Source organism: Pogona vitticeps, chromosome 11 (assembly GCF_051106095.1).
Source record: "Pogona vitticeps strain Pit_001003342236 chromosome 11, PviZW2.1, whole genome shotgun sequence".
Taxonomy (NCBI): domain Eukaryota; kingdom Metazoa; phylum Chordata; class Lepidosauria; order Squamata; family Agamidae; genus Pogona; species Pogona vitticeps.
Window position 1 is genome coordinate 9,644,964 of NC_135793.1, and position 23,807 is coordinate 9,668,770.

At 46.3% G+C, this 23,807-nt stretch overlaps 1 protein-coding gene and 1 long non-coding RNA gene across 3 annotated transcripts; both read right to left on the reverse strand.

Annotated features, from left to right (window-relative positions):
• Positions 1-209: 209 nt before the first annotated feature.
• Positions 210-23,759, reverse strand: CSTF2 (cleavage stimulation factor subunit 2). 2 transcript variants are annotated; one of them, XM_072981272.2, is made up of 15 exons: positions 23,628-23,759; positions 22,235-22,313; positions 21,413-21,582; positions 21,178-21,314; positions 19,627-19,746; positions 19,072-19,269; positions 17,959-18,082; positions 16,343-16,387; positions 13,056-13,115; positions 11,692-11,833; positions 8,904-9,058; positions 5,446-5,981; positions 2,702-2,827; positions 2,010-2,143; positions 210-400 (listed from the first exon to the last, which is right to left on the reverse strand). In XM_072981272.2, the coding sequence occupies exons 1-14, from the start codon at positions 23,683-23,685 to the stop codon at positions 2,021-2,023; spliced, it is 2,073 nt and encodes a 690-aa protein (XP_072837373.1). In that variant the 5' UTR covers positions 23,686-23,759; the 3' UTR covers positions 210-400; positions 2,010-2,020. The 2 variants fall into 2 exon arrangements, with proteins under 2 accessions (XP_072837373.1, XP_072837374.1); XM_072981273.2 differs by lacking the exon at positions 13,056-13,115.
• On the reverse strand, positions 13,301-16,336 carry LOC144584454 (uncharacterized). The gene is made up of 2 exons (XR_013538716.1): positions 14,357-16,336; positions 13,301-14,212 (listed from the first exon to the last, which is right to left on the reverse strand). It is a non-coding gene; the product is annotated as an uncharacterized LOC144584454 (long non-coding RNA).
• Positions 23,760-23,807: the final 48 nt, after the last annotated feature.

Consider the following 23,807-nt stretch of genomic DNA (forward strand, 5'->3'; position numbering starts at 1 on the left):
CCTGGCGTGCTCTGCTCCATGGGGTCACAAAGAGTCGGACACGACTTAACAACTAAACAACAACAACAACAAAATAAACACATAGCACAATTTAAATGATGACTGGTGAAGAAGGAAGCACAATAAAATAAACTGGAATTTGCCCTGGGAAGTAGAGACAGGGAAAGAGAGAAACCAGGATAAAATGTATTTACACCGAGGCATGGAGGTTTATTCAAATTTAGGACAGCATTTTATTGGAAACACAAAGAAGTAAACAAAATGAACGGAAAGTGAAAATGAACAAAATGATCCCCTCCGCTTTGCTGCTGCTGGGGCTCCGGCCAGGAAAGGGCATCACGGAAGCTGCCTCCAGGACTGTCTCCAACAAGGGACGAAGTCTATGAGAAGGTTTCCAGGTCTAAGAAATTTAAAAAAAGGAGGGGGAGGAGAGAATTCATTGTTAACAAGAGAGTTCATACCCCTTGTACCAACCTATGGAAGGTGGGGAGGCAAGCTAAAGGATGATGGTTAACCCAATGAAAGGTCATTTTTGGTGGAGAAGTGGAAAGGACTTATTTAATCCTGTTCAAGCGGGGTCGTCGTCTAGCGAGGTACCACTGTACCTTTCCAGAGTGAAAACATCCTCAAAAGTTCCATACAAACATCCTAGTGTTGCAGAGACGTATTCAGTAAAGATTAATTTGCAGAAATCTGTAACAAAGAGTAAGGAATCTGCACCTTGTTCAGATATTGTTGGACTCCAGTTTTTACAATCCCAGCCAGTCTGTGGTTAGTGCAGAGGGCTGACAGAAGTTGAATACATCAATATCTGAAGGGCTGCAGGCTCCCTTCTTCATCCTGAGAGAACAGAGGGATTCAGAATTTCTCAAAAGACACTACCCACTGAGGCACTACATTATTATTATTATTATTGTTATTGTTGTTGTTATTATTATTACTATTACTGTTGTTGTTGTTATTGCTGTGGTTAATTTATATACCACCCATCTGGCAGCCAGGGCTACTCTTTTGCAACATTATCAGCAGAACGAGAGCAGGGGTATCGTTTCTGTCCATTTCAGCTGGATCTGGGCAAGAGAAACTCCACCTGCATTTTGTCCTTTGTTAGTAAAAGGGGGTCCAGCTATGCTGAACATCATGTCGCCTTCAGCCAAACTTACAAAAAACTCTACGGAAGATCAGTTCTAACTTTGAGCAAGAAAGATTCCACTATCTCCTGACAGTGCACTATGAGGTAAAGAATAAAAAGGGGTGCCTGAGAGAGAGAGAAAAAAAATCATGGGGCAAAGAAGGGGTACAAAGAAATGCTTGTCAGAAAGAAAGGAGGTGACCCTTGACTTCTGATTCTGCCAAGGTTCCCTCTTAATTTTCAACCCTGCTGGGCAGGGATCTGCCTCTTGTGACTTTGCCAGTGTACGATCCCCCTCCAGGTTCCAGCGTGCCCAGAACCAAAGGCGCTGGAAACAACTGCTGTTGGTGTGCAGAGGAGGAGGGAGGCTGCCTGGAGGGGGGCCCCAAGTCACACGTGCAGGTGTGCACCTTAGAGGGAACCTTCGGTCCTGCCCGCTATTGGTTTTAATTCTAGCCACAGCCCCACAAACAAATAATCCTCCCAATGACAATAAATAACAACAACAACAACAACAACAACAACAACAAAACAACAACAACAACAACAACAACAACTACTACTACTACTACTACTATTATTATTATTATTATTATTATTATTATTATTATTATTATTACTACTATGTATAGAAAAACAAAACAAAACGGGGGGGGCTTCCACCTTTGGTCTAGCATATTAAATATGGAATATGGGATGTTGTGGACTGCAGGAACCGAAGCAGTTAGCAATCTTTCCAGGGGTGGGGTGTGGGTGGGGAGGAATGAGCTACTTTGAGAAGTGACCTCCCCCCTTCCCCAAACTAGGAACTGTATGGTCTTAGGCCATTATGTAGAATCTGGCAAAATTTCAACAGTTCCCCCCCCATTCTTCTTACCGAAAGGTAGATCAAGGGGCGCCAGTGGACTTCTGTATCTGTTCTTTGAGGATCAGAATGCTCTGCCTTTGCTCCGGAGGCAACATGGCTATCTGGTCTGCAGTCAACTGGAGGACCTGCATGATGAGTGCTGCCTATAGGGAAAACAGAAGAAAATGGTGACGGTGCAGCCACCCTTCCAAAAAACAGGGAGGAGAAAAGGCATGGTAAAGGAATGCCTCTCTGAAAACAACACACAAAAGAACAAATTTCTCCTAGGCTTTGTTTTTTTAAAAAAAACTTTTCAGACTTACTTTATACAGTGGTGCCTCGCAAGACAATTTTAATTCGTTCAGCGAAAATCGTCTTGTGAAAAAACCGTCTTGCGAGGTTCCCTATGCATTGGTCTCAAAAAAAAAAGTCTTGCGAAGCATCGGTCTAAAAAAAAGTCTTGTGAAGCACAGTCATAGAAAAAAAAACATCTCGCGAGGCACCATAGTGATTGCAAAAACCAATCGTCTTGCAGGTTTTTCGTCCCACGAGGCAATCGTATAGCGAGGCACCACTGTATTTTCTACATATTTTTGGCATATTCCCTACTACTCCTCTAGTTGAACTAGGCATGCCATAACACAACATTGTGGTCATCTGCAGGACTAGTCGGCTAAAGCAACAAACCATGCCCATGTAAATTCGACCAATGCTTCACTTACCTTTTCGTGGTCCTGAGGTGTTACCTGGTTTTGGCCAGGGCTGAAACCCCCAGGTTGAGCAGCGGCTTGCACACTTGCTCCTGGTATGCCAGCCGACTGCATCGCAGCCCCTGGCATGTTTGGGACCTGCGGAGAGAGAAAGAGATATTCAGTTATATTGTACCCTCCCATATCACGCTGATGCCCTAGATCAGTGGTGTCGAACTGTGGCCCTCCAGATGTTCTTGGCCTTCAACTCCCAGAAGCCTTCACCACCACCTCTGCTGGCCAGGATTTCTGGGAGTTGAAGGCCAAGAACATCTGGAGGGCCACAGTTCGACACCACTGCCCTAGATAATTTATTTATTTATTTATTTATTTATTTGATTTTTACCCCGCCCCTCTAGACCATGTGCCTAACTTCTCTCAAACAGCTCCAAAGACCATGTCAAGTACTAGCTCCGAGTGCTAAGAGAATGGGTATATGTATGGATGCACAGTGACTACCAGTGAAACCACTGATAAGGGGTTGTTGTGAAGATATTGCCTCTTGTCCCAAGTGTTGGCAGCGGTTGGCCGAAACCCCAAATCAATGTAATTTATGACCACAGATTTCTATCCCCTTGCCCCAAATTCTGGCTTTTCTAGCCCGTGACTTTAGAAGAATTATCTTAACAGCTGGAGAAAAGCTATCAGGGAACAGAGGGGGAAGAGCCCAAGAGGTGGTATGCAAGCACAGGTATTACTTTCATAGTTGGATTTTCAACTGAAAAGCTTACAGCGCCTGGCTGGAACAACCTCTCATGCCAGTGGGTTTTGATCTTTGTGCCATGAAGCATTTTCTGCCACAGCAGCACAAACACCTCCAGATTTCCTGTCGTCTTCTAGAATGGGGTTGGTGCCTTTGGAGGGCCGGGGGCCAGTTTTCAGCACCCCTCCCCAAGAGATGAAATTGCCTCCAAAAATATGAACATGTGGGTAAAAAAGTTCAATTCCGATTTTCTGAATTCTGATTTCATTTTTTTTTTAAATTAAGGGCTCAGCGAATCTGGCACTTTGTTTTATAGTAAAAGTGCTGGTCTTGAGGGTTTTAGGATCAGAAGTGACATGTTTTCACTATACAGTGGTGCCTCGCATAGCGATGTTAATTCGTTCAAAAAAAAACATCGCTATGTGAAACCATCGCTATGAGAAACACCATTTCCCATAGGAATGCATTGGAAACCGGTTAATCCGTTCCAATTGGAACGGATTGCCGTTGTTAAGCGAAAAAACCCATAGGAAAAATCGCTAAGCGAAACAATGTTTCCTCCATTGGAATGTATTGAAGCTGACTCAATACATTTCAATGGCTTTGCGAAGTCAATTTTTGCAAAATTGTGTCATAAAAGGGTAAAAATGGTTTTAAATGCTTGGATTAGCTTCTGCACCCTCTAAAACACATGCAAAAGTTAATTTGGCTTTGATCTGACTTTTCGTTAATTTATGGTGAATTTTCCCCCCCCAACTTTTGACAGCTGTCAAAATCTGACAGCTCCATTATTTCCTATGGGGGAAGAAAAAATTCACAAAAAATTAGCGAAGACTCAGCAACTGTTCTAAATGCTTGGGTTCGTTAGAGGACCCCCTAAGTCATGTGCAAACCTGATTTGGCTTTGATCTGAACTTTCGTTAATTTTTCGTGAATTTTTCTTCCCCCATAGGAAAGCATGGAGCTGTCAGATTTTGACAGGTCCATTGGTTCCTATGGACCGGAAAAAAAAATTAACCATAAATTAACGAAAAGTCAGATCAAAGCCAAATCAGGTTTGCACATGACTTAGGGGGTCCTCTAACAAATCCAAGCATTTAGAACCGTTTTTGACCCTTCTAAGACACTTTTTTAATTGAAAAAAGAAACATCGTTAAGTGAAGCAGGGGACCTAAAATCGCATTCGTTATGCGAAGCATGGTCCCAAACTTCGCTAAGCGAAAATCGCCCATAGGAAACATCGTTAGACGGTGCATATTATTTTCTAAAAAAACATCGTTATGCGAATTCATCGCTAAACGAGGCAATCGTTAAGCGAGGCACCACTGTATATTTCTGGGCGGCACGGAGCAGATGTCTTGAGGGCCACAAAACTGGTCTTGGGGGACACCCATATGCACCCCTGTTCTAAAGCAACGATGAAGAACCTATTTCTGCCTAAAAACTTAATTCATTCCAGACAGGTTCTCGGGGACTCCATTCCAATGATGGGAAGGGCCAAAAGCCGAAGGGCAGGATCCAACACACCAGCCTATATGAGCTTAACGCTGTGGCTGTCAAGAACCAAGTCACTGGATTTTCAGCTTTTTACAGCAGTGGCAAAAAATCTGTGAAAAAAGCTGAGAAACCACCAAATGACAGTAGCAGGGAAATATGCCACGGTTATCTCAAGACTCTCGGGAAGCCGGACTGGGACTCCAGCATGGTCTGGATGGGTTCCATGCTTGAAGCAGCCCACCTTTGTTTTCAGAGCAGAGTTGGCCAACGGCCACTCACGGGCTGAAAGGCCCCATTTCCCCAATTGATTCCACGTCTATCTTCTTCGTGAGCCAAACAGGCTTGCACTGAAAGCCTGAGGATCTTCTTCCCTCCCAGCACAACTCCTTTTGAAAAAAAAAGTTTAGGAAACCAACCCCCCAGTGAGGCCCAGTGCAGCTCTCAAAGCACAAGCTATTGGTTTCTCTCATGAAACCTAGCTGAAAAGGCAACAGCGAGAAAGAGGAGTTCCGTGTACCTGTCGAGGCCCTTGTGGGCCCGTCGCTCCCATGTTCAGAGGCCCAGGTCCTTGAATCCCCCCTGCCATTGGACCCCTTGGGGTGGGGCCAGGAGCCCTAGGCTCCATCCCCCGGGGGGGCTCCATGCCTCTTCCGTCCATCCCCCGGGGGGGCTCCATGCCTCTTCCGTCCATCCCCCTGGGGGGCTCCATGCCTCTTCCATCCATTCCCCTGGGGGGCTCCATGCCTCTTCCATCCATCCCCCGGGGGGGCTCCATGCCTCGTGGTTCCATCCCCCGGGGGGGCTCCATGCCTCTTCCATCCATCCCCCTGGGGGGCTCCATGCCTCGGGGTTCCATCCCTCGGGGGGGCTCCATCCCTCTTGGAGGCTCCATTCCTCGAGGTTCCATTCCTCGTGGCTCCATTCCTCGTGGCTCCATTCCTCGAGGGGGCTCCATTCCTCGAGGGGGCTCCATGCCCCTGGCATCCATTACTCTGGGCTCCATGCCTCGGCCATCAATGCCTCGAGGTTCCATCCCTCTTGGATCTCGCCCGCCTGCATGGAAGGCAGAAAGAACATACTGATGATTTTTTTTACGTGGCAAAGCAAACGGAGAGTTCCCTTAATGAGACCCGAGCAAGGAGTCTGCCAGGGCCCTAAACTGGTAACCCAGCCTCTCAGACAAAAAAAAAGCTATTTTCTCCACCCACCAAAGACCCACAGGTTCTTCTGTCCTTGTTCAGAAGTACAGTGGTGCCTCGCTTAACGATTTTAATTGGTTCCAAAAAAAAATTGCTATGTGAAAACATTGTTAAGTGAAACACCATTTCCCATAGAGATGCATTGAAAACCGGATAATCCATTCCAATTGGAACGGATTACCATCCTTAAGCGAAAATCCCCACAGGAAAAAAACGTTAAGTGAAACCCATTGAAATGCACTGAAGCCTATTTCAATGGGGAAAAAAATTCACAAAAAAATCAAAAAGACTCAGAACAAAGCCAAATTAAGTTAACGAAGGTTTTATTAGGTGCACTAACGATTCCAAGCATTTTAAACATTTTTTAAACATTTTAGAATATTTTAAAAATAGCAAAAACGGGGCTGTAAAAAAAAAGTTAAGCGAAACAAGGGGACCTAAAACTGTCATCGTTAAGTGAAGCATGGTCCCGAAATCGTTAAGCAAAAATCACCCATAGGGAAAATCGTTAAGTGAAGCACAAGATCACTCTGAAAAAGCAATCGTTAAGTGAATTTTTCGTTGTATGAAGCAATCGTTAAGCGAGGCACCACTGTACATGCTTCACACTGCACTGGACAACTAATGTTTTGATAGAACATGAAAAGTTTAGGGCAAAGACTAGTCAAAAGGGAAGTAATGAGACATCCCGTAAATCATTTGGTATCTAAAGGTGGGAACATTCTATTATTGTTTCTTTAGTCGGCGGGGGGGGGGGGAAGTGAGGTTATAGAGTCTTTTTTGTTATGGGGGTGGGGTGGGTCTTTGGCATCTGCTGAAACCAGGAACATCCCTTCCCCCATTTATTGAGTGAAAAAACAGTCTTAAAAAAGGCATAGAAGACTTCTAGGTCTTGTTTGTTCCCCTAAGAAGTGTTTGTTAACATTGGAACTGGACTTATGCAAATTCTCATTTTGTTTTTAGCAGCTCATCAGGACCCTCCCCCGCCTCCACTTGGGAAGGTCCTGATGACCAGAAAGTAGCAGCTGGACTTCGCCCTATCCAGACGTCCCCCAAAAGCGTACAACACACACCTCAGGAGGAGAGCATACCACCCTTCTCCCATTCACGCCATTGCTCTTGTTTCAGGAGAGACTTTCTTAAAAAAAGGAGTCTTCTCTACCTATGGAGGTTCCTTATGTGGAACTGGAACCATAGGAAAAATTAAGTATTCTGGGCAGAAGCCCTTGAATGATGATAGAGCAGGTGCTCATCTTGGAAAGATCTCCTTTTTTATCTTTGCAAAATAATTACGGAATATTGCTGTACACAATGTGGAAAACCCAGCAAAAATTAGGCCCATTTAAAACCCAGAAGCTTCACTGAAACTTTAAACACGCAGAGAAATCAAATAATCTTCCCTGTGCTATATACTTTGCTTAGGTTGTCTCACGTATAAACAAACCACAGCTATGCAAAAAAGCTTCAAGTGGAGTTTTAAACCAAGAGTGGGGAAACTTGAGCCCTTCAAACATTTTGGCCAAAAACTGTTATCAGTCAAAGCCAGAATAGCCAATGATGAGGGACTGTGAAATCTGTAGTTCAGACCACCGAGAGATCCACACATTGTCCATCTCTGCTTTCAGCATTTCAAACAGAAGCTCTCAACACAGACGACCTCCAGGTAGTGCTACACATCAGCCTAATTTTCATGGAACATCAAACTTATGAAACTTATGTACCGTATTTTTCGCTCCATAAGACGCACCTTTCCATAAGACGCACTAATTTTTAGGAGAAAAAAACAGGAAAATATGTTTTCTTCCCTTCATAAGACGCACAGACTTTCCACCCCCGTTTTGTGGGAAAAAAGTGTGTCTTATGGTGCAAAAAATACGGTATATGCAATTTATGGCCAACTACATGCACAAAAGAAGATCTAGCAAATGGCCAAGATATCGCTATTAAAGTAGTCTGCTTATAGTAAAAAAAGTCTAGTTCTCGTAACAGTTTAATCTGTTTTAATTCTGCCTATATTTCATATACTTCCGTAATTTTAAATTGTGCAACACTTTGATATGAAAGTAAGAAAAACGAGGGTTTAGCCTTATCTACACCAGCCTCTGGGAACCTATCTGAAGCCTTGAATTCATGTGCTCCCCTGTCTATCCAAGAACTTCTAATTATCTCATCTTTAATCCCCTTCCCCCAGGCTTCCTGTCTTGTAGCAAAATACAAACCAAATATTGCAATTTAAAGCAAATTGTAATAGCTAAATAAATCAATGATAACATGGACCGAATGTTGCTGTGGGTTTTTCGGGCTCTTTGGCTGTGTTCTGAAAGTTGTTCTTCCTAACATTTCGCCAGTCTGTGGCCAGCATCTTCAGAGGACTGGAGTAGGAACTCTGTCTGTACTCTGGTAACGTTAGGAAGAACAGCCTTCAGAACACGGCCAAAGAGCCCGAAAAACCCACAACAACCATCAGATCCTTGCCGTGAAAGCCTTCCAGAATATATAACAGGGACTGTTTGATTAGAAAACGTCTTTAACTAAGAAATATATTCTTTGTAAAATTTCTTGTTGCAATTTATTCTATGAAACATTGCTTATTCATTTTGGGTGCATTAGTAGTAGGAGAAAAACACATTTCTACATTTTCCCAACCTTAACTTATCTTGTATTTTTTTTCCATTTAAAATCAGTTCACTGTGAAAATTCCATACGGTGCTGCAACTGACATCACCCACTTTCAAAACGTTTGTCCTTTTTAACTCTGGTCGACCCCCTCTCTCACCTCGGCCATCCATCAAGGGCCCTCGCGGCTCTCCCATCAAGGGCCTGGGTTCTCCCATGGGTCCGCCTCTCATCTCATGAGGGGGCAGCCCACGGCTGTCATGGCCGGGCATGTGATGCATGGGCGGCCCCTGGTGAGGGGGTCCAAGGTAGCCTCTGCAGAAGGGGAAGGGGACAGAGAAAAGGGGGAGAAGGTCAGCCTTCAGGTTGAAACCCGGGTCCCTCGGCTGTTGCACACCAAGGAGGCAGGCAATCGGGTTCTGGACTGGACTGGAGCAGGTCACAGGTGAAAATCTCATGGCATGCGAAACAGACAGAAACAAGACTCTGGCACCCACCACAGACGGGACGGCAGGGAGAGGAGTCCTAGCCCAGCCATATACAGCCCTCTGTGTAATCCTTTTCTGTTGGGGTTCCATTCCTCATGACTGCATTCAACCATAGGAGAGACTAGCCTGGCATGCCTACCATGGAACCAAGTGAAATATGGCTGGAATAATCCAGCTGCCGATGGGGCTGCTCCGCCCGGGGAGCTATCAGAGCCAGGTTTTAGAGCTCCATCTGACGCACTGAAGTATTCCCGGGCTCTGGCCTGGCTTGGCTCACCCCAGGCAGCTCCTGAGCTCTCAGAGGCAGGGAGGCAGCCTTCAAACCAATCTTCAATTAACCTTTAAAAAAATGCTTCCCAGTGGGCTCGGAGGTGGAAAAACAGCACAGAGACCTCTTTAAACAAAACTTTAAACAAAAAAAGAGAGACAAAAACATTGTGGCACCTTAAAAGCCTAACAGTTATATTTTATAAAGGGACGTGGTGACGCTGCGGGTTAAACCGTAGAGCCTCTGGGCTGCAAGGTCAGAAGACCAGCCGCTGTAAGATTGAATCCAAGCGACGGAGTTAGCTCCCGTCGCTTGTCCCAGCTCCTGTCAACCTGGGAGTTCGAAAGCATGGAAATGCAAGTAAATAAACACCGTTTCCCTGAAAATAAGCCCTAGCATGATTTTTCAGGGTGCTCGTAATATAAGCCCTACCCCCAAAATAAGCCTCAGCTAAGTGAAACCCTGCCCTCTACCCTTGTGCAGCAACCAGATGACATGACTGTATCTGAATAAATGTAGATTGTTGTACATGGAAAAAATAAGACATCCCCTGAAAATAAGCCCTAATGGAATTTTTGGAGGAAAAATTAATATAAGACCCGGTCTTATTTTTGGGGAAACACGGTAGGTACCACTACGGTGGGAAGGTAACAGCGTTCCCTATCTAGTCGTGTCGGCCACATGACCACGGAAACTGTCTACAGACAAAAAAGCTGGCTCTATGGCTTGGAAACAGGGATTAACACCGCCTTCTGGAGTCGGAGACGACTGGACAAATTGTCAAGGGGAACCTTTACCTTTACCTATAGAGGCCACTAATAAGAATTTTTAAAAAATCACACAGTATGGTGGGTAAATCCCACTTCTTCCAAGCGAGTACCAAAAGTCCAAATGTTCACGGCAAGATGGATTTTGCCAGGATGAGAATCTTAGATGTAAACGTGGCTGCTTCAAAGAGGAACCAAATGGAGAGGAGGGGTATATGTGTCCACACGTGGCCTATGCCCTTGGCTTGAAGAACTGGGACGTGAGATCCAACCCACAGCTGCCTCAGCCGTAACTTTATTAGTGGCTTATAAATGCGTTCTACTCTTGCATTTGTATGTTTTAACAGCCACACATCTCCCCTGCTTTTATCTCAATGCTATATTTTAACGTGAGCTTTTTTACTTCAAGTCCACTTCCTTAATGTCTTTGTCTCTTTTTTTGTTTGCAGCTTTTGTTTCTTGTCTGATATGCTTGTCTAACGTGTCTCTTCTTTCAAAAGCAGGTAACTCTGATCCTCTTGCAAAACTCTGCAGCATTTCTGTTCCAAGGTGTAAAAAAAAAAAAGAGGATTCCCCTCTCCTCCAGCAACCCAACCCGGTTTTTGTGCTGGGGACACTGGGGCCACCCCAGCTCTCCTTTGCCAGCCTATTCACTGACTGGAAGGAAACGTCTTGTCACCTATGGCGATCAGACAGGAGCTTCAAGCTAAGCCTGCAAGGAATGACTAAAAGGGCTTTCCCAATTTGGATGGGACATTGCATACATCTACCTCATGGATACAGCTGCTGGATAGCATTTTGTCTCCCCACCACCCTATGGAACCCTAACGCCCTTTGTTTGGGGTTACAGACTTAAGCCCTATTCAGTTGTTACAGAATCCAGAGGCGTCAATGGGCTTCGACAGGAGTGCTTAGCCCTGCCGCCTGCACAGTTCCTTTTATTCATATGATCACCACTTAGTCTGAAAAGGGGACGTTCCTGCTCCCATGTAGGCTCCATGTGGAAGCATGAACCCTGGAAAAATCTGGGTACTTACCTGCGTAGCGAGCATACACATGAGTAGGAATGCCTCCCTTTTGGACTCTGTGCTGAAGGTGTGGAAAACCAAACGCGGAAGAGTGCTCTCTTCTAGGCATGCTAACCGCGCCGGCTTCTACAGCATTGAAAGGGGACTCTTTAATTTTCTGCTAAAACCCTCCAATGCTGTAGTTCAAGGGAGTGTGCTAAGTTGCTCACCAAATGACTAATCTCAGGATATTGCAAGATCAAGCCCTGGTAGTTAAAGTGGTATCAAACTGGTATCCATCCTGCACGTTTAAAATCACTGCAAGAGTCCCAGTCTTCTCAAGAGGAGCCGATAGCTGTCTCTCTCCCCGCCCCCCCCCGGACACCAACTCGACCAAGTTCTATTCCGTGATGCCTACCTGGGCTCTACATCTCCAGTGACAGAGAGCAAGGTTCCCCCACGTGGGTCATTGGGGGCATCGCCCAGGAGGCCTCGAGGTGGTGGTCCGCTAGCTGGCATCGGTCCACGCTGCATGGGGGCCCTCGGGTCCGGCATGGGCACTGCCAGGAAGGCAAAAAGTGACCTTTGAGGATTTTGAGAAGAGACGGGCACCATATCATGTCCGACAGCTTAGCACCCATCAGATTGAAGGCTATTTCTTTTGTGTACTCAATCTGCTTGAGATACACTATGTACTGGAGGGAAGCCACAATGTCCCTGGGGTGCTTTCTGTAAAGATAATATTGACTCTCATGCTTCATTTCCTTTCGATACTACCAGCTGCCTGCTCAGGGATAAGACAGAATCAAGAAAGACTGAAAACACACATAGAATACAGGGCTTAAATGTGCCTCTTAAAACATATATTGCACTTTGGTACTGAGTAGAACATCACATGCTTATACACCAATTCTGAAGTGATCATGAATATCCCCCTTTTAAAATGCATGCAACAACCAAGGAACAACAGAACTCCTGGTTCCATGCATTTTAGAAGGAAAGATATGGCACTCTTAACGGAACAGATATTATTTCATTTATACAGTTATTTTAAAATGCCTCCTATTCTTCCAGAGAGTCTTAATTACCGTATATTTCGCTCCATAAGACGCACCTTTCCATAAGACACACCAATTTTTTAGGAGAAGAAAACAGGAAAATATAATCTGTTTTCTTCGCTCCATATGACGCACAGACTTTCCACCCTCCTGTTTTGTGGGGAAAAAGTGCGTTTTATGGTGCGAAAAATACGGTATATTTTTTGTACTCTTCATATGTGACCATCAATATACACTGCAGATATTGAAGTAACATCTGTAAGAATGGGTGCCCAGCCAAAAGGGAGAGGTAGGCAGCAGAAAGACAAGACAGTGGGGAAAGAGAGAGAGAGAGAGCACAGAACATTTGTTTTGCAGGGAAGAACTATGCATAAGTGGTGTTACATATACTGAACATTAGCTCCTAAAGCTTCAGGTTTCCTAATAGCACCCAAGCACAAACACCTTGTGAACTGTGTCAAAAGAGGGCCAGAAAAACACAAATGGACCTACAAGACCAGTTATAGCGGTCCTCCTTCCTGTGCTACTGCTCATCACAGGTAGTCCTTGTACAGACAAGGCTCTCCTCTGACCCCTGTTCCTTTTAGTTTTTCTCTTCAAAACAGGTCTTCTGCTCTGTTTGCCAGGCTACACAGCCTCTCACAGACCGAAGTTGTGGGCTCCTGTCCTGCACACCCCAGACTGGGTGCAAAAGGTAAGAGGAGCCAACAGCAGCTACAGGTACCTTGAACTCGCTCAATAGAGGCAGGCCTGGCAGGTCCCACGGGAGAGAGCTGCAGGTTCCCTGGCCGAACAGCAGGAAGAGAGGGAGAAAGAGCAGTCACATCAGTAGGAGGTGCACGGTCTACACAGGCGCACGTACATCCACACGCACGCGTGCACACACAGACACACAGATATAAACAAACACAACCCGACTGGATCACCCTTTCCTTCGAGAAGATTTTTGGGGTGAAGTTTCCCTTTGAATGAATAGGACCACCTCTTTCAGAGTTATGATTCCGTCAGCCCTAAAGACAGGGCTCCTCCAGGACTTCCTTCTTGCTCTTCAATGTATGAGTATGAGACTGGAGTTGCAAGTATCGCCCTGCTGAGCTCTGAACACCTCCCACTGGACGATGGCAACACCTGGCAGGTAGGGGCTGCTTCTGAAAAGGGTTTGTGAATTTCACTTGGTTAAGGCGTTACTTAGGTCCTACAGAGCAAACCAGAGCAGATCCAGGCTGCAAGGCCTACACTGGTAATCAGTTTGCTTATGGGCACAATCCAGAGTGCTGTTTCAAACTATTTTAAGGCCCTCCCTAGTCTGGAACTGTGGTCCCTGAAGGAGAAGCTGCACCCATGTGGACCTACTGATTATCAAGATTGTCTGCTCAAGCCCTGCTTTGAACACACCCTCCTCTTGATGGCAATTTGGAGAACGAACAAAAACAAGGTCTTATTGTGGTGGCCTTCAGACTTAGGAAAACCCTTTCCCTCACAGGGAGAACGTCATCAAGGACCCACCTTAATAGATGGCAGGTTACTCTAAACTCAATGCCAACAAAAACTGTTCTTGTTTGCACTTGTTTGAGATGGTTTTAGAATTCTGTGATTTGTTTACCTTTTGCAGATTGTTGTTTTAAGGTCAATCTTGTTACCCACGTTTTAAAATACTTGTCCCAAGTTGATTTGGGACAACAGAGTACATGTGTCTGTCTGGGGGTGGGGGGCATAGAAAATACGAATCTGCCCAAAAGAACTGTGTGGGAATTTATTTGGCTAGAATCATCCCCCCCGCAAGAGCACTCGCTGCTCTTTCAACACATTCGCCAACATTTAATTCTCCCCAAAACCTTATGAAGCAAGTTAGGTCACCCAACGCCACATGGCTCAAGCCGCCTAGAGCAGTGGTCCCCAACCTTGGGCCTCCAGATGTTCTTGGACTTCAACTCCCAGAAATCCTGGCCAACAGAGGTGGTGGTGTAGGCTTCTGGGAGTTGTAGTCCAAGAACATCTGGAGGCCCAAGGTTGGGGACCACTGGCCTAGAGTGTTCGCAATGAACAGATAGGCGGGGTATAAATGGAATAAATAAATAAATAAATACCCAGTGAAGCTCCGCGGCCATGGGGGAATCTGAAACCAGGCATCTCCAGTCCTGGTCTAATACCAGAATCATTCTGTGGCACTAGCTTTCAATTTAGGGAGTTTTAAGGCAGAAACAAGCAGATTTTAAGCCTGAAAGATCTCCATTGCCCCTCCCCCTCCCATTTCAGCTCTTAGATCCACCCAATAAAACCCGATTCAATATATTTATGACTTCTGCATCCAGGGATTTGTTGTGAGTATCTGTGTTAAATATCTGGCTGTAGAGCCAGAGGCTGGGAGTTCAATTCCCCCACTGGGCCTCCTGGGAGAAGAGGCAGCCTAGGTGGCCCTGGGCAAGCTTCCGAGTCCCACGGCAGCCACAGAAGAAGGTAAAGGTCAACCACCTCTGAGTACTCTGTACCTGGAGAACTCCAGAAAGGGTCACTATAAGTCACAATCGACTCAACGTGACATTATTACTAATTAACTGAACTTAACAAAGCACAGAACTCATTCCACAGAAAACCCATTGCTGGCTACAGGGGTGGGAAAAATGTGTCCCTCCAGGTGTCGCAGCTTCTGTGAACCCCGGACAGCCGATGGTGAAGCACAATGGGTCACATTTTGCCTGCCTTTGATTCAGGATAAGGGTTGGTTTGTGTTTAATGGCTTGCTGTTATTTTCACCCAGAGATTCCCCAGTAGATCCAGATCTATGCTACACCCACCCTCATCTGAAGGTGTATAGCAAAGCATCCATTCCCAAAACACAACACAATGACAGTAACACAACAGTTAAAATTTAGAAACACAGAAAATAGACACAGGTATGAAATGAGAGAAGACCTAGACACATACAATGATCAATTGCTATGATGATTTTAATGGCTGTGTTGTTTAACGTGTTTTAGTAATGGTTGCTAACCACATTAACCACTATTCTTTCATAATGGAAGCCAAGCTAAGACAAAACAGTAATAATTAAAGTATCCGTACTCAGCAATAAACCTCACTAAGACAGCTGTTCTTTGCATGTAAGTTGTACTGAACTTAGTGAGATTTATTTCAGAGGAAATGGGGCTAAATGTCTCTCTTTCTTAGCCACATCTTTCTGAGAATAAACACAGGCAGCAATGCTGCAACCTATGCTTGTCGCTGGGCATAACAGATAATTAAAATCAGCCCATGTGTTTCTGCTTATTCTGAACATCAGCATCTTGTTCTGCTGATGAGCTTCCAAAGATAGCAGGGGCCGCCTGTTGTTAAGCAACTTTCACTAACCAAGTGTCCTCCAGATGTTTTAGACAACTTCTGTCCTTCTTGATCACTGCCCATTTGGGCTGAGGTTGTACTCCAAAACCTTCAGAAAAGTGCTGGATCAGGGGCAATGCAATGAGGCAATTCTTATAAGTTATTTTGCTGTTTGGGTTTCTTTTGAGCAAACTAGAAATGCATTGCACTTCGACTAGGTGGAAAAACATGCAGGAACATCTACACGCACACACACCTCTCTCGGCATTCATCATCAGAACAAAGCAAGCCCCACTACCTTGTGCGAAATTAAATTGTTTTTAAAAAAAAGCATTTCAAGGGGTGGCAGCGCCCTCTACTGGCTAAAGAAAAGAAAACAGGCGCAACTCGGCTCAAGCACTACTCAATAGGGACGGTGGACCCCAACCAAAGGGTGGGGTTTTCCCCTGTTTTTCTGCAATGCATGCAAAGTACCTGATGGAGCATTACTGGGGAAAGCATCACTCTCATTGTCCACTAAGCGCAAAGAGAAAGGGAGGGACAGAGTTACAGAGAGCCTGGGACAGCTGGATATTGCTTCATTAGTTGGGATGGGATCCCCCAAAAGGGACTCCCCCTCTCCTCCCAGCCTGGGAAGCAGAAGTCTCCTCGGGACATGGTGGCCTTCTCAAGGACGGATAAGTAGCCGCTTACCTTGCCCACGTTCCAAGAGCATCGGGCCACCTCCTGGCATGCCACCTGCGGGAGAAGACAGGCAGGTGAATGTCCTTCTTGGGGGCAAGATGGATGGATTATGTGATGAGAAAAAAAAGGTCAGGAAAGCAAGAAGCAAACTTACTGAAAAACTGTTTACCAGAGAATATTGAGCAGCAGCTGCATAAAAAAATATGCAGACACAGACACACACACAGAGACACACACTCGCTAACCAAACAACCCTGCTGGTTTATGATTACAGGTAAAGTTGTTAACAACAATAACGTGCCATGTCAATTCTACCTGATGGTGACAGTTTTCAGGGCTTTCCAGGTAGAAAATAATCAGAACTGGCTTACCATTTCCTCCTTCTGGGGATATCCTGGCACTCTGCAGCTTGCCCAAAGCCTCACTGGCTGGCTTTTCTGAGATGGACAGTTCTGGAGAACTGAAGTCACCACCTTTGACTCCACAGTCAGATCCCTAGCTAGCTGAGCTATGTTGACTTAGCGACTGCGACTTAACGGCAACCCTATGAATGGGGAGATCTCTCAAATGTCCCGCTTCCCAAAGCCCTGCTCTGTTCTCATAAACTCAAGCCTGTAGGTTCCTTCATGAAGTCAGTCCATCTCACATTTGGCCTTCCTCTTTTCCTGCTCCCTTCCACCTTTCCCAGCCCTATTGTCTTCTCCAGAGAATCATGCCTTCTCATGATGGGCCCAAATTAGGATAGCTGCCACCTTCATAGGGGTGTTTGGTGGGGAAACAGGAGAGGGCCTTCTCTGTTTGCTGCATTTCAACACATATGGAGAAGTTGAGGCACAGGAAGGCTGACTCGGGCAGATGCTCCTGCAGAATTCGGTGGGACTTTCTCCAAAGTAAATATGCATCGAATTACAACCTTAATACGTAACAGTGCAATCCGGTGTGTGGTTTACAAGGGAGTATGTCCCACTGAATTCAGGAGGCTTCCCCCAAATAAGGGGGTAAAAGATTAGAGTCTAATCTACCATATTTTTCTGTGTATAAGATGCCCCCATGTATAAGACCTTTCTACTTTTCTAACCCCAAATTAAGAAATCTAAGTGGGGCTTAGCAAGTGGAGGGGGAAAGCAGAAATCAAAGCACTTTGATGAGGGGGAAAGCACTTTCTTTGCAAGAAAGTGGACAGGGAAAGCAGGAATCATCAAAGCGCTTTGATTGCAAGAAAGTGGACACGGAAAGCACTTTCCTAGCAAGAAAGTGGAGGGGGAAAGCAGGAATCAAAGTTCTTTAATGATTCCCGCTTTCCCCCTCCACTTTCTCGGCAAGAAACTGGAGGGGGAAAGCAGGGATCAAAGTGCTTTGATCCCTTCACCCTCCTTACACTTCCATGTATAAGACGACCCTCAATGTTTAATCTAAAGATTTTAGACAAAAGTATTGTCTTATACATGGAAAAATATGGTGATCCATTTCCATCACTCATCACTGGTCAGTGTGGCTGGGGAATTTCAAGAGTTATAGCCCACAAAGCAACTTTTCCATACTCTGATCTGCACATACTTGGATCAACATTTACTGCAAACAAATCCAGGGCAAATGTTTGACAAGATACACGTTAAGCATCTCACCTCCTGGAGCCAAGGGTCCAGGTCCGGGGCCAGGCACGGAGGTTGGCATCTGACCTGGGGCTGGTACTCCTCCTTGCATGGGTGGCTGCATCAGAGGAGGGGCTCCATTGACATGCATGCCTGCCTGTTTGGAAAAAAAGGAGGCAAGCTTATTCACGTCACAGAGGTGGCCATCACCCTGAATCTGAGTTGCCCCAACTCACCTGGGGAGCTCACATGGCAGAATGCTTCTTGACAGCAAAACATACCGTATTTTTCCATGTATAAATCTATGCCTTTGTCTAAAATCTTTAGACTAAAATTGAGGGTCATCTTATACATGGAAGTAAGCTGAGGAGAGAACAAAAACAACTGGAGGAGAAAGCAGGGATCAAAGCGATCCTGCAGTGCTTTGATCCCTTTCCCCCCACCCTTGCTAAGCCCCACTTAGATTTCTTAATTTTGGATTAGAAAAGTGGGGGCGTCTTATACATGGGGGTGTCTCATACACGGAAAAATACGGTAATACCATTTATGCATCCAGAAAGACACAGTGCCAGAGGACTAACCCCTCCTTCTCCCTGATAGCTGGCTTTCAACCTGCAGACAATGTTCTTCCATAGAGAATGTTAGATCATGCCTATTTCTTTTTGCAGTTCCAAGTGGTATGGCTCACATTAGTTGACCACTTTGGTAAGAGAAAGGCCTAAATCTTCATCAGCCTATGGAAGAGAACTGCTCCTCCTTCTCGTACAAACCCTCAATTGTCTCCCCATTAGGACGTCAGTGACATATCAGTTCCTTCTAATGGTGAACCATCTATAGCATGTGAACCTGGGGATCATGAGCACATACAATTGTCCTCCTGGAAGGATGGAACTTCAGCAGCCACTTTGCAGGGCTCACTATTAGAAAAACATAGACCCGCCTCCTTCCCAACCCTATTATGTTCAAGAAAAAAAAGATAACTGGCTATGCTGGCTTGGGCTTCCGGGAGGTGAGGTCTGCAGTGGCTGGAAGCAAAAGGCTGAAGATCACTGACATGCAACAACAACTCGTAGACCTTTTAAGCATGGAAGCAAAATCAAAACACTGGGCAGAGAACCAATGTTGCCAAAAGCCTCTGCCTCTTACTATGGGTTGTGGCTGGGAGACGGGGACGTTTGGCTGATTCATGGGTGCATTTGGCCCCGGTCCTCCAGGTCCTCCAGGCCCTCCGGGTCCAGGTCCTCCAGGCCCAGCTCCTGGCCCAGGCCCAGCTCCTTGCCCTGGGCCTGCTTGAGGGTTGCCAGGAATCAGAGACGGGACGGTAGTCTGGCGATGCAGAATTTTCTGGAAGCAAAATCAAAGAGCAGAGATAAATCTGTAAGCGTATCCACACAATGCCGCTAAATGTAAAAGGCATAGGCCTGCCAACCCTGGGCCCAGAGGGAACAAAGGAGAAAATACTACCACTTGGAAAAGTGACTTTACTGCTCCATCCATGTCAGAATCCTCCAGGCAGCTGTGCTGGCCTTAGAGTGTTATGAGCTGTAGTGCAAAAGGCAGCTTCTCTGATCTCTGTCGTTAAATCCCAAGATCATACACTCTAGAGACCACTACTCTAGCCATGCTGGTGGGAACACGGCCGTTCCCAGAGTTATAGCTGAAAAAAAGAGAGATACAACCTTCTCCCAGCTGGAAGCTTACCAGCGCAATCTCCGGGTCGACAATCCGCATCACCACCTGGGCCTGCAGCAGGGCGTAGGCCAGCTGGGGGTTCTGCAGCAGCATGCTCCGGGCTTCCTGGGGGCTGTTCTGGACACACAGCTGATGGGAGAGGAGAGAGAAAGACTGGGAACAGATGTACCTCGGGGCTTTTGGAGCAACCTTTCCCCAGACCAAGCGCACAGGGAGAGTTCAAAGAGAAGAACACTTCAATCACAAAGAAAAATCAGAAACAAACAAACAAACAAAAAAGACTCGGTGGGAAAATTGGGTGCCCTTCACATGTTTGGGAGTGTAACTCCCATAATGCTTGAGCAGCAGCTAGTGCTTATAGAAACGGACACCTAAAACATCTGGAGGGTGCCAGATTGCTTCTTTCTGCTCTACTTTATTTATTAAGATATCTCTTACCTGCCCTACATCAAAAGATCTCAGATTTTACAAATCTATGATTATAAAAACAGTTCAATGTAATCTCATATAAACAAGTATAAAGCCTATTACCAAATACTCTTAAGATACAGTCACACAAAAATGTGCATAAATATGTCAGTCCCAAAATGAGCCCAGCATCAGCTTCAATCGGGCACCAGAGTGGGTGGGGTGGGATTCTGTCATTAGGGACCACTTCTACCTTGAGAGAAGAAGGGAGAAGGAAGGCCACTCTTTCATCCCTTGACATATTCAGCTGCATATACAAAGAACCACAATGCCCTCCATACTGACCCCACTGCTTCTCCATGGACACCGGCTTTGCAACTCAAGTATCTCAACGAACTGAAGGGGATTTTGTTCTGAATCCAAGTTGGGGACCAGCTGCAGCTTCTCCATCTATCCTAGCCCTGACGATATGAGAACCCACCACATGTTCCTATACTGGCTTCTCGCCTGTTCCTGGCACCAGCGCAAACTCCTTGCTGTATCTAGTCTTCCCACATGAGATCCTTCAGTGGGAAGAACTGGGGACTGAGCCCCCTGGATATGTCTCCCATTAAACAGCTTTTATGGGTTGGCTGAAGTGAAGGCAGACTATTCCAGCCTTGTGAACCAGGCCATAACAAGTACTAGCCAGCTGAGAGGCTAGCGGGCCACGATTCTATGTGGCCTTGAAAAGAACAAAAAGGAGGCTGCTTCCTCAAAGACCACATTCTACCAAACTGACTTGATAAGAGATGATGGGGCACCATTTCTCCTCCACAACTCCTGTCTGCTGGCACAAAAACTTATTTTTCCTCTGTGGTTAGTGAGGTAATGAAGTGGACCAGTGGAGGAAGACCTCGGAGATCCACCCCTTCTTCACTAAGGCTGTTCACTTGCCTCTACAGTAGTGGTCCCCAACCTTGCGCCTCCAGATGTTCTTGGACTACAACTCCCAGAAGCCTTCACCATCACCTCCGCTGGCCAGGATTTTTGGGAGTTGAAGTCCAAGAACATCTGGAGGCCCAAGGCTGGGGAACCACTGCTCTACAGCATGCCCGATCGCCAGGCTGGGTGTTCAAAACATGCTGAAGAATCCCTTGCTTGTCTACTAACCTTCATCTGCTTCATCAGCTCAAACATCTGCTCAGGTGGAAGGCTGGCCACAGCTCTGCTGATGGACTCGGGAGCATCTTCAGGGTTCACAGGGTCTCCATAGGGCGACTCTATGATGGGAGCGCCGGTACCCAGGCCTGGCAGAATGGATGGCAGAACCTTTATTATGACAAACGTTTGCCAGATCATAGCTGGGGCTCTCACCCTATTGCCCTCCGCAAGGCGTCTCACTTACTTTTTAGCTCTTCTTTATTCTTTTCGCTGGCGGCATTGTCCACACGCAGGGCTCGCCCGCTGAACTCACGCCCATTCAGGTTCCGCATGGCACTGAGGGCCGTTTCTTGGTCTTGGTACTCACAGAAGCCATAGCCTTTTGGTTTGCCGGTCTCTCGATCATATACCAATCTGGTCAGCAGAGCACAGAAAACCACACTCATCCCATGCGCTAAGACACGGGGGGGGGGGGGGAGGAGAGGCACTGCATAAGAAATAGTTTTATGCTACCGTGTTGGGGAATGGTGGCACTTTCATGTGCTGCTGGACTGCCACTCCCGTACAGTTTCAGCCATCACAGCCAACAGCTATGGGGCTGTAGAAGCTGCACTTCAAGAATATACAGAGGAGCACATTTGTACATCACTTTATCTCCAGGTCAAAGGTGGGAACCTCAAGATCTCAAGCTAATTAAATAAATAAGTTGGATTACAACTCCCACAATTTCTTGCTGCTGAAAATGTGGGTGATTTGCAGGAGCTGAAGTCCAAAACATCTGGAGGTACAAAGTCTTCTATCCTGTTGAATGTCTATCTAGCCCAGTATTTTCTGCTGTGACTCTCAGGTGCTCAGAAGAGGTTCTTCCCGTTATTCAGGGAACGGAGATGCCATGGATTGAAATGGGCACCTTCCGTGGGGAAAGCATGTGTTGTACTACTTAGCTATGCTTACATCTTGAATCCTCTGAATCTTTCTCAAACCCTTTGGCCACTCTCACCCAGTATATCAATATTTCAAGCAAAGATCCCATCATTTAGGAAACCCTAAGAATGGTGTTTCTCACCGGAAACTGACAACAGGTCCAACCTCTGAGAAAATATCCTTTAATTGTTCCTCTGTGGCTTCATATGGGATGTTCCCCACTGTGGGAAATAGAAAGAGAGAAGCTTATAATCAGCATCACCAGGCAGAAAAACTGGAGAAAAGCTCTGCATTTTGTAGACACATGTTAAGACACATTGATTCCATCAAGGTTTTAGAAATGGGAAATGGCTTTCCTGATGGCAATTTTGCTACCACACTTGTCACCATAGATTTAACTTTTTAAAAAGTTTTTTTCCAACATTTATACTGCCTTCTTGCCACTGTTTTAACTGAATTAATGGGTACTGACATTGCCTTGTGAACCTAGGTTGAGATACGATGGAGAAATACTACTGAAGAGGACAGCACAGAAAAAGATATTAAGATAAAAAGAGAGGGGAAAGAATGAGAAATCTTTACCAACCAATACTTTTTTGAACCCATTATTTCAAGGTGCCCAAAAGGGCCATGATTCATTTAATTTCTCATATACCAACTACTTATAAGCATGCTATTTAGTATTCAAAACAAAGGAAGCCTCAAGAGAAAGATGAGTTCAAACTCCCTGCAAAAATGGCAATGACCAGAACTACATTAAAAGACCACTATGCTGTTCCTGATGACCGCATACAGATGTCAAAGCTGGATAGTGAAGAAAGCTGAATTTATATAAGCGATGATTTACGGCGGTCACCCCTTAACTCTTTCCTTTCCTCAACAAGCTCCCTGACCGAAACTAGTACCAGGATACCGTCCATTAAGTCAGGCCATCCCCTATTTGTTCAGTTCTCACCAAACTCTCCTCCTCCCGAGATGCTGAACCACAACTGGCAACACAGCAATCATGCTGGACAGAAGCGCTTTCCCTCACCATCCCAATTCCACAAGCAAAGGCCTCTTTTGGGGGATGGGAAATAATGCCATTGTTCACACAAGAAAAGAGCCTGGGCGCTACAGCCACCAGTGATGGGATATTTGGACTGCTGGGGCGTGGAGGCAACCCCAAGATCCTCCCTCGGGGACTCTGGGCCAGGCCCCCTCCCCAGCCCTGCAGCCAGAGCGACCTCGTAGGATGATTGTGAGGAGAAAAGTCGAGTGGAGGGACACCACGTCCTCCACGCTGAAAGGGCTTCAGGGAAAAACCAGGGGTGGTGGATGACACGGCCCCCTTCCCCCGCCCCCCTGGCACCTCGAGAGTAAGCCTCTGTTCCCCAGAAGGAGCCCCCGGGCGAGCCGCGCGGTGGGTCTCCAGGGGGACCGAAAGGAGGGGCGAGGACCCGCCGAGACCGCCTCGGATCTTCCCGCCGCTCCCTCCGAGAAACGGGGGGGTGTCGCGTCCGCCTCTGGGCACCCCCTCTTCCCGCCGCCCTCACCGAACACGGAGCGCAGGGACCGGTCCACCGCGGGGTCCCGCACCGACAACCCCGCCATCTTCTCCGCCTCTTTCTCCCCCAGCAACTCCGGCTCCCAACCCGCCCCTCTTGAGCTTCCTTCCGGTCCGGCCCCCAAAGCCTCCCTCCCCGCTTCCTTTCTGATTCCGGTCCCTCCGCCTT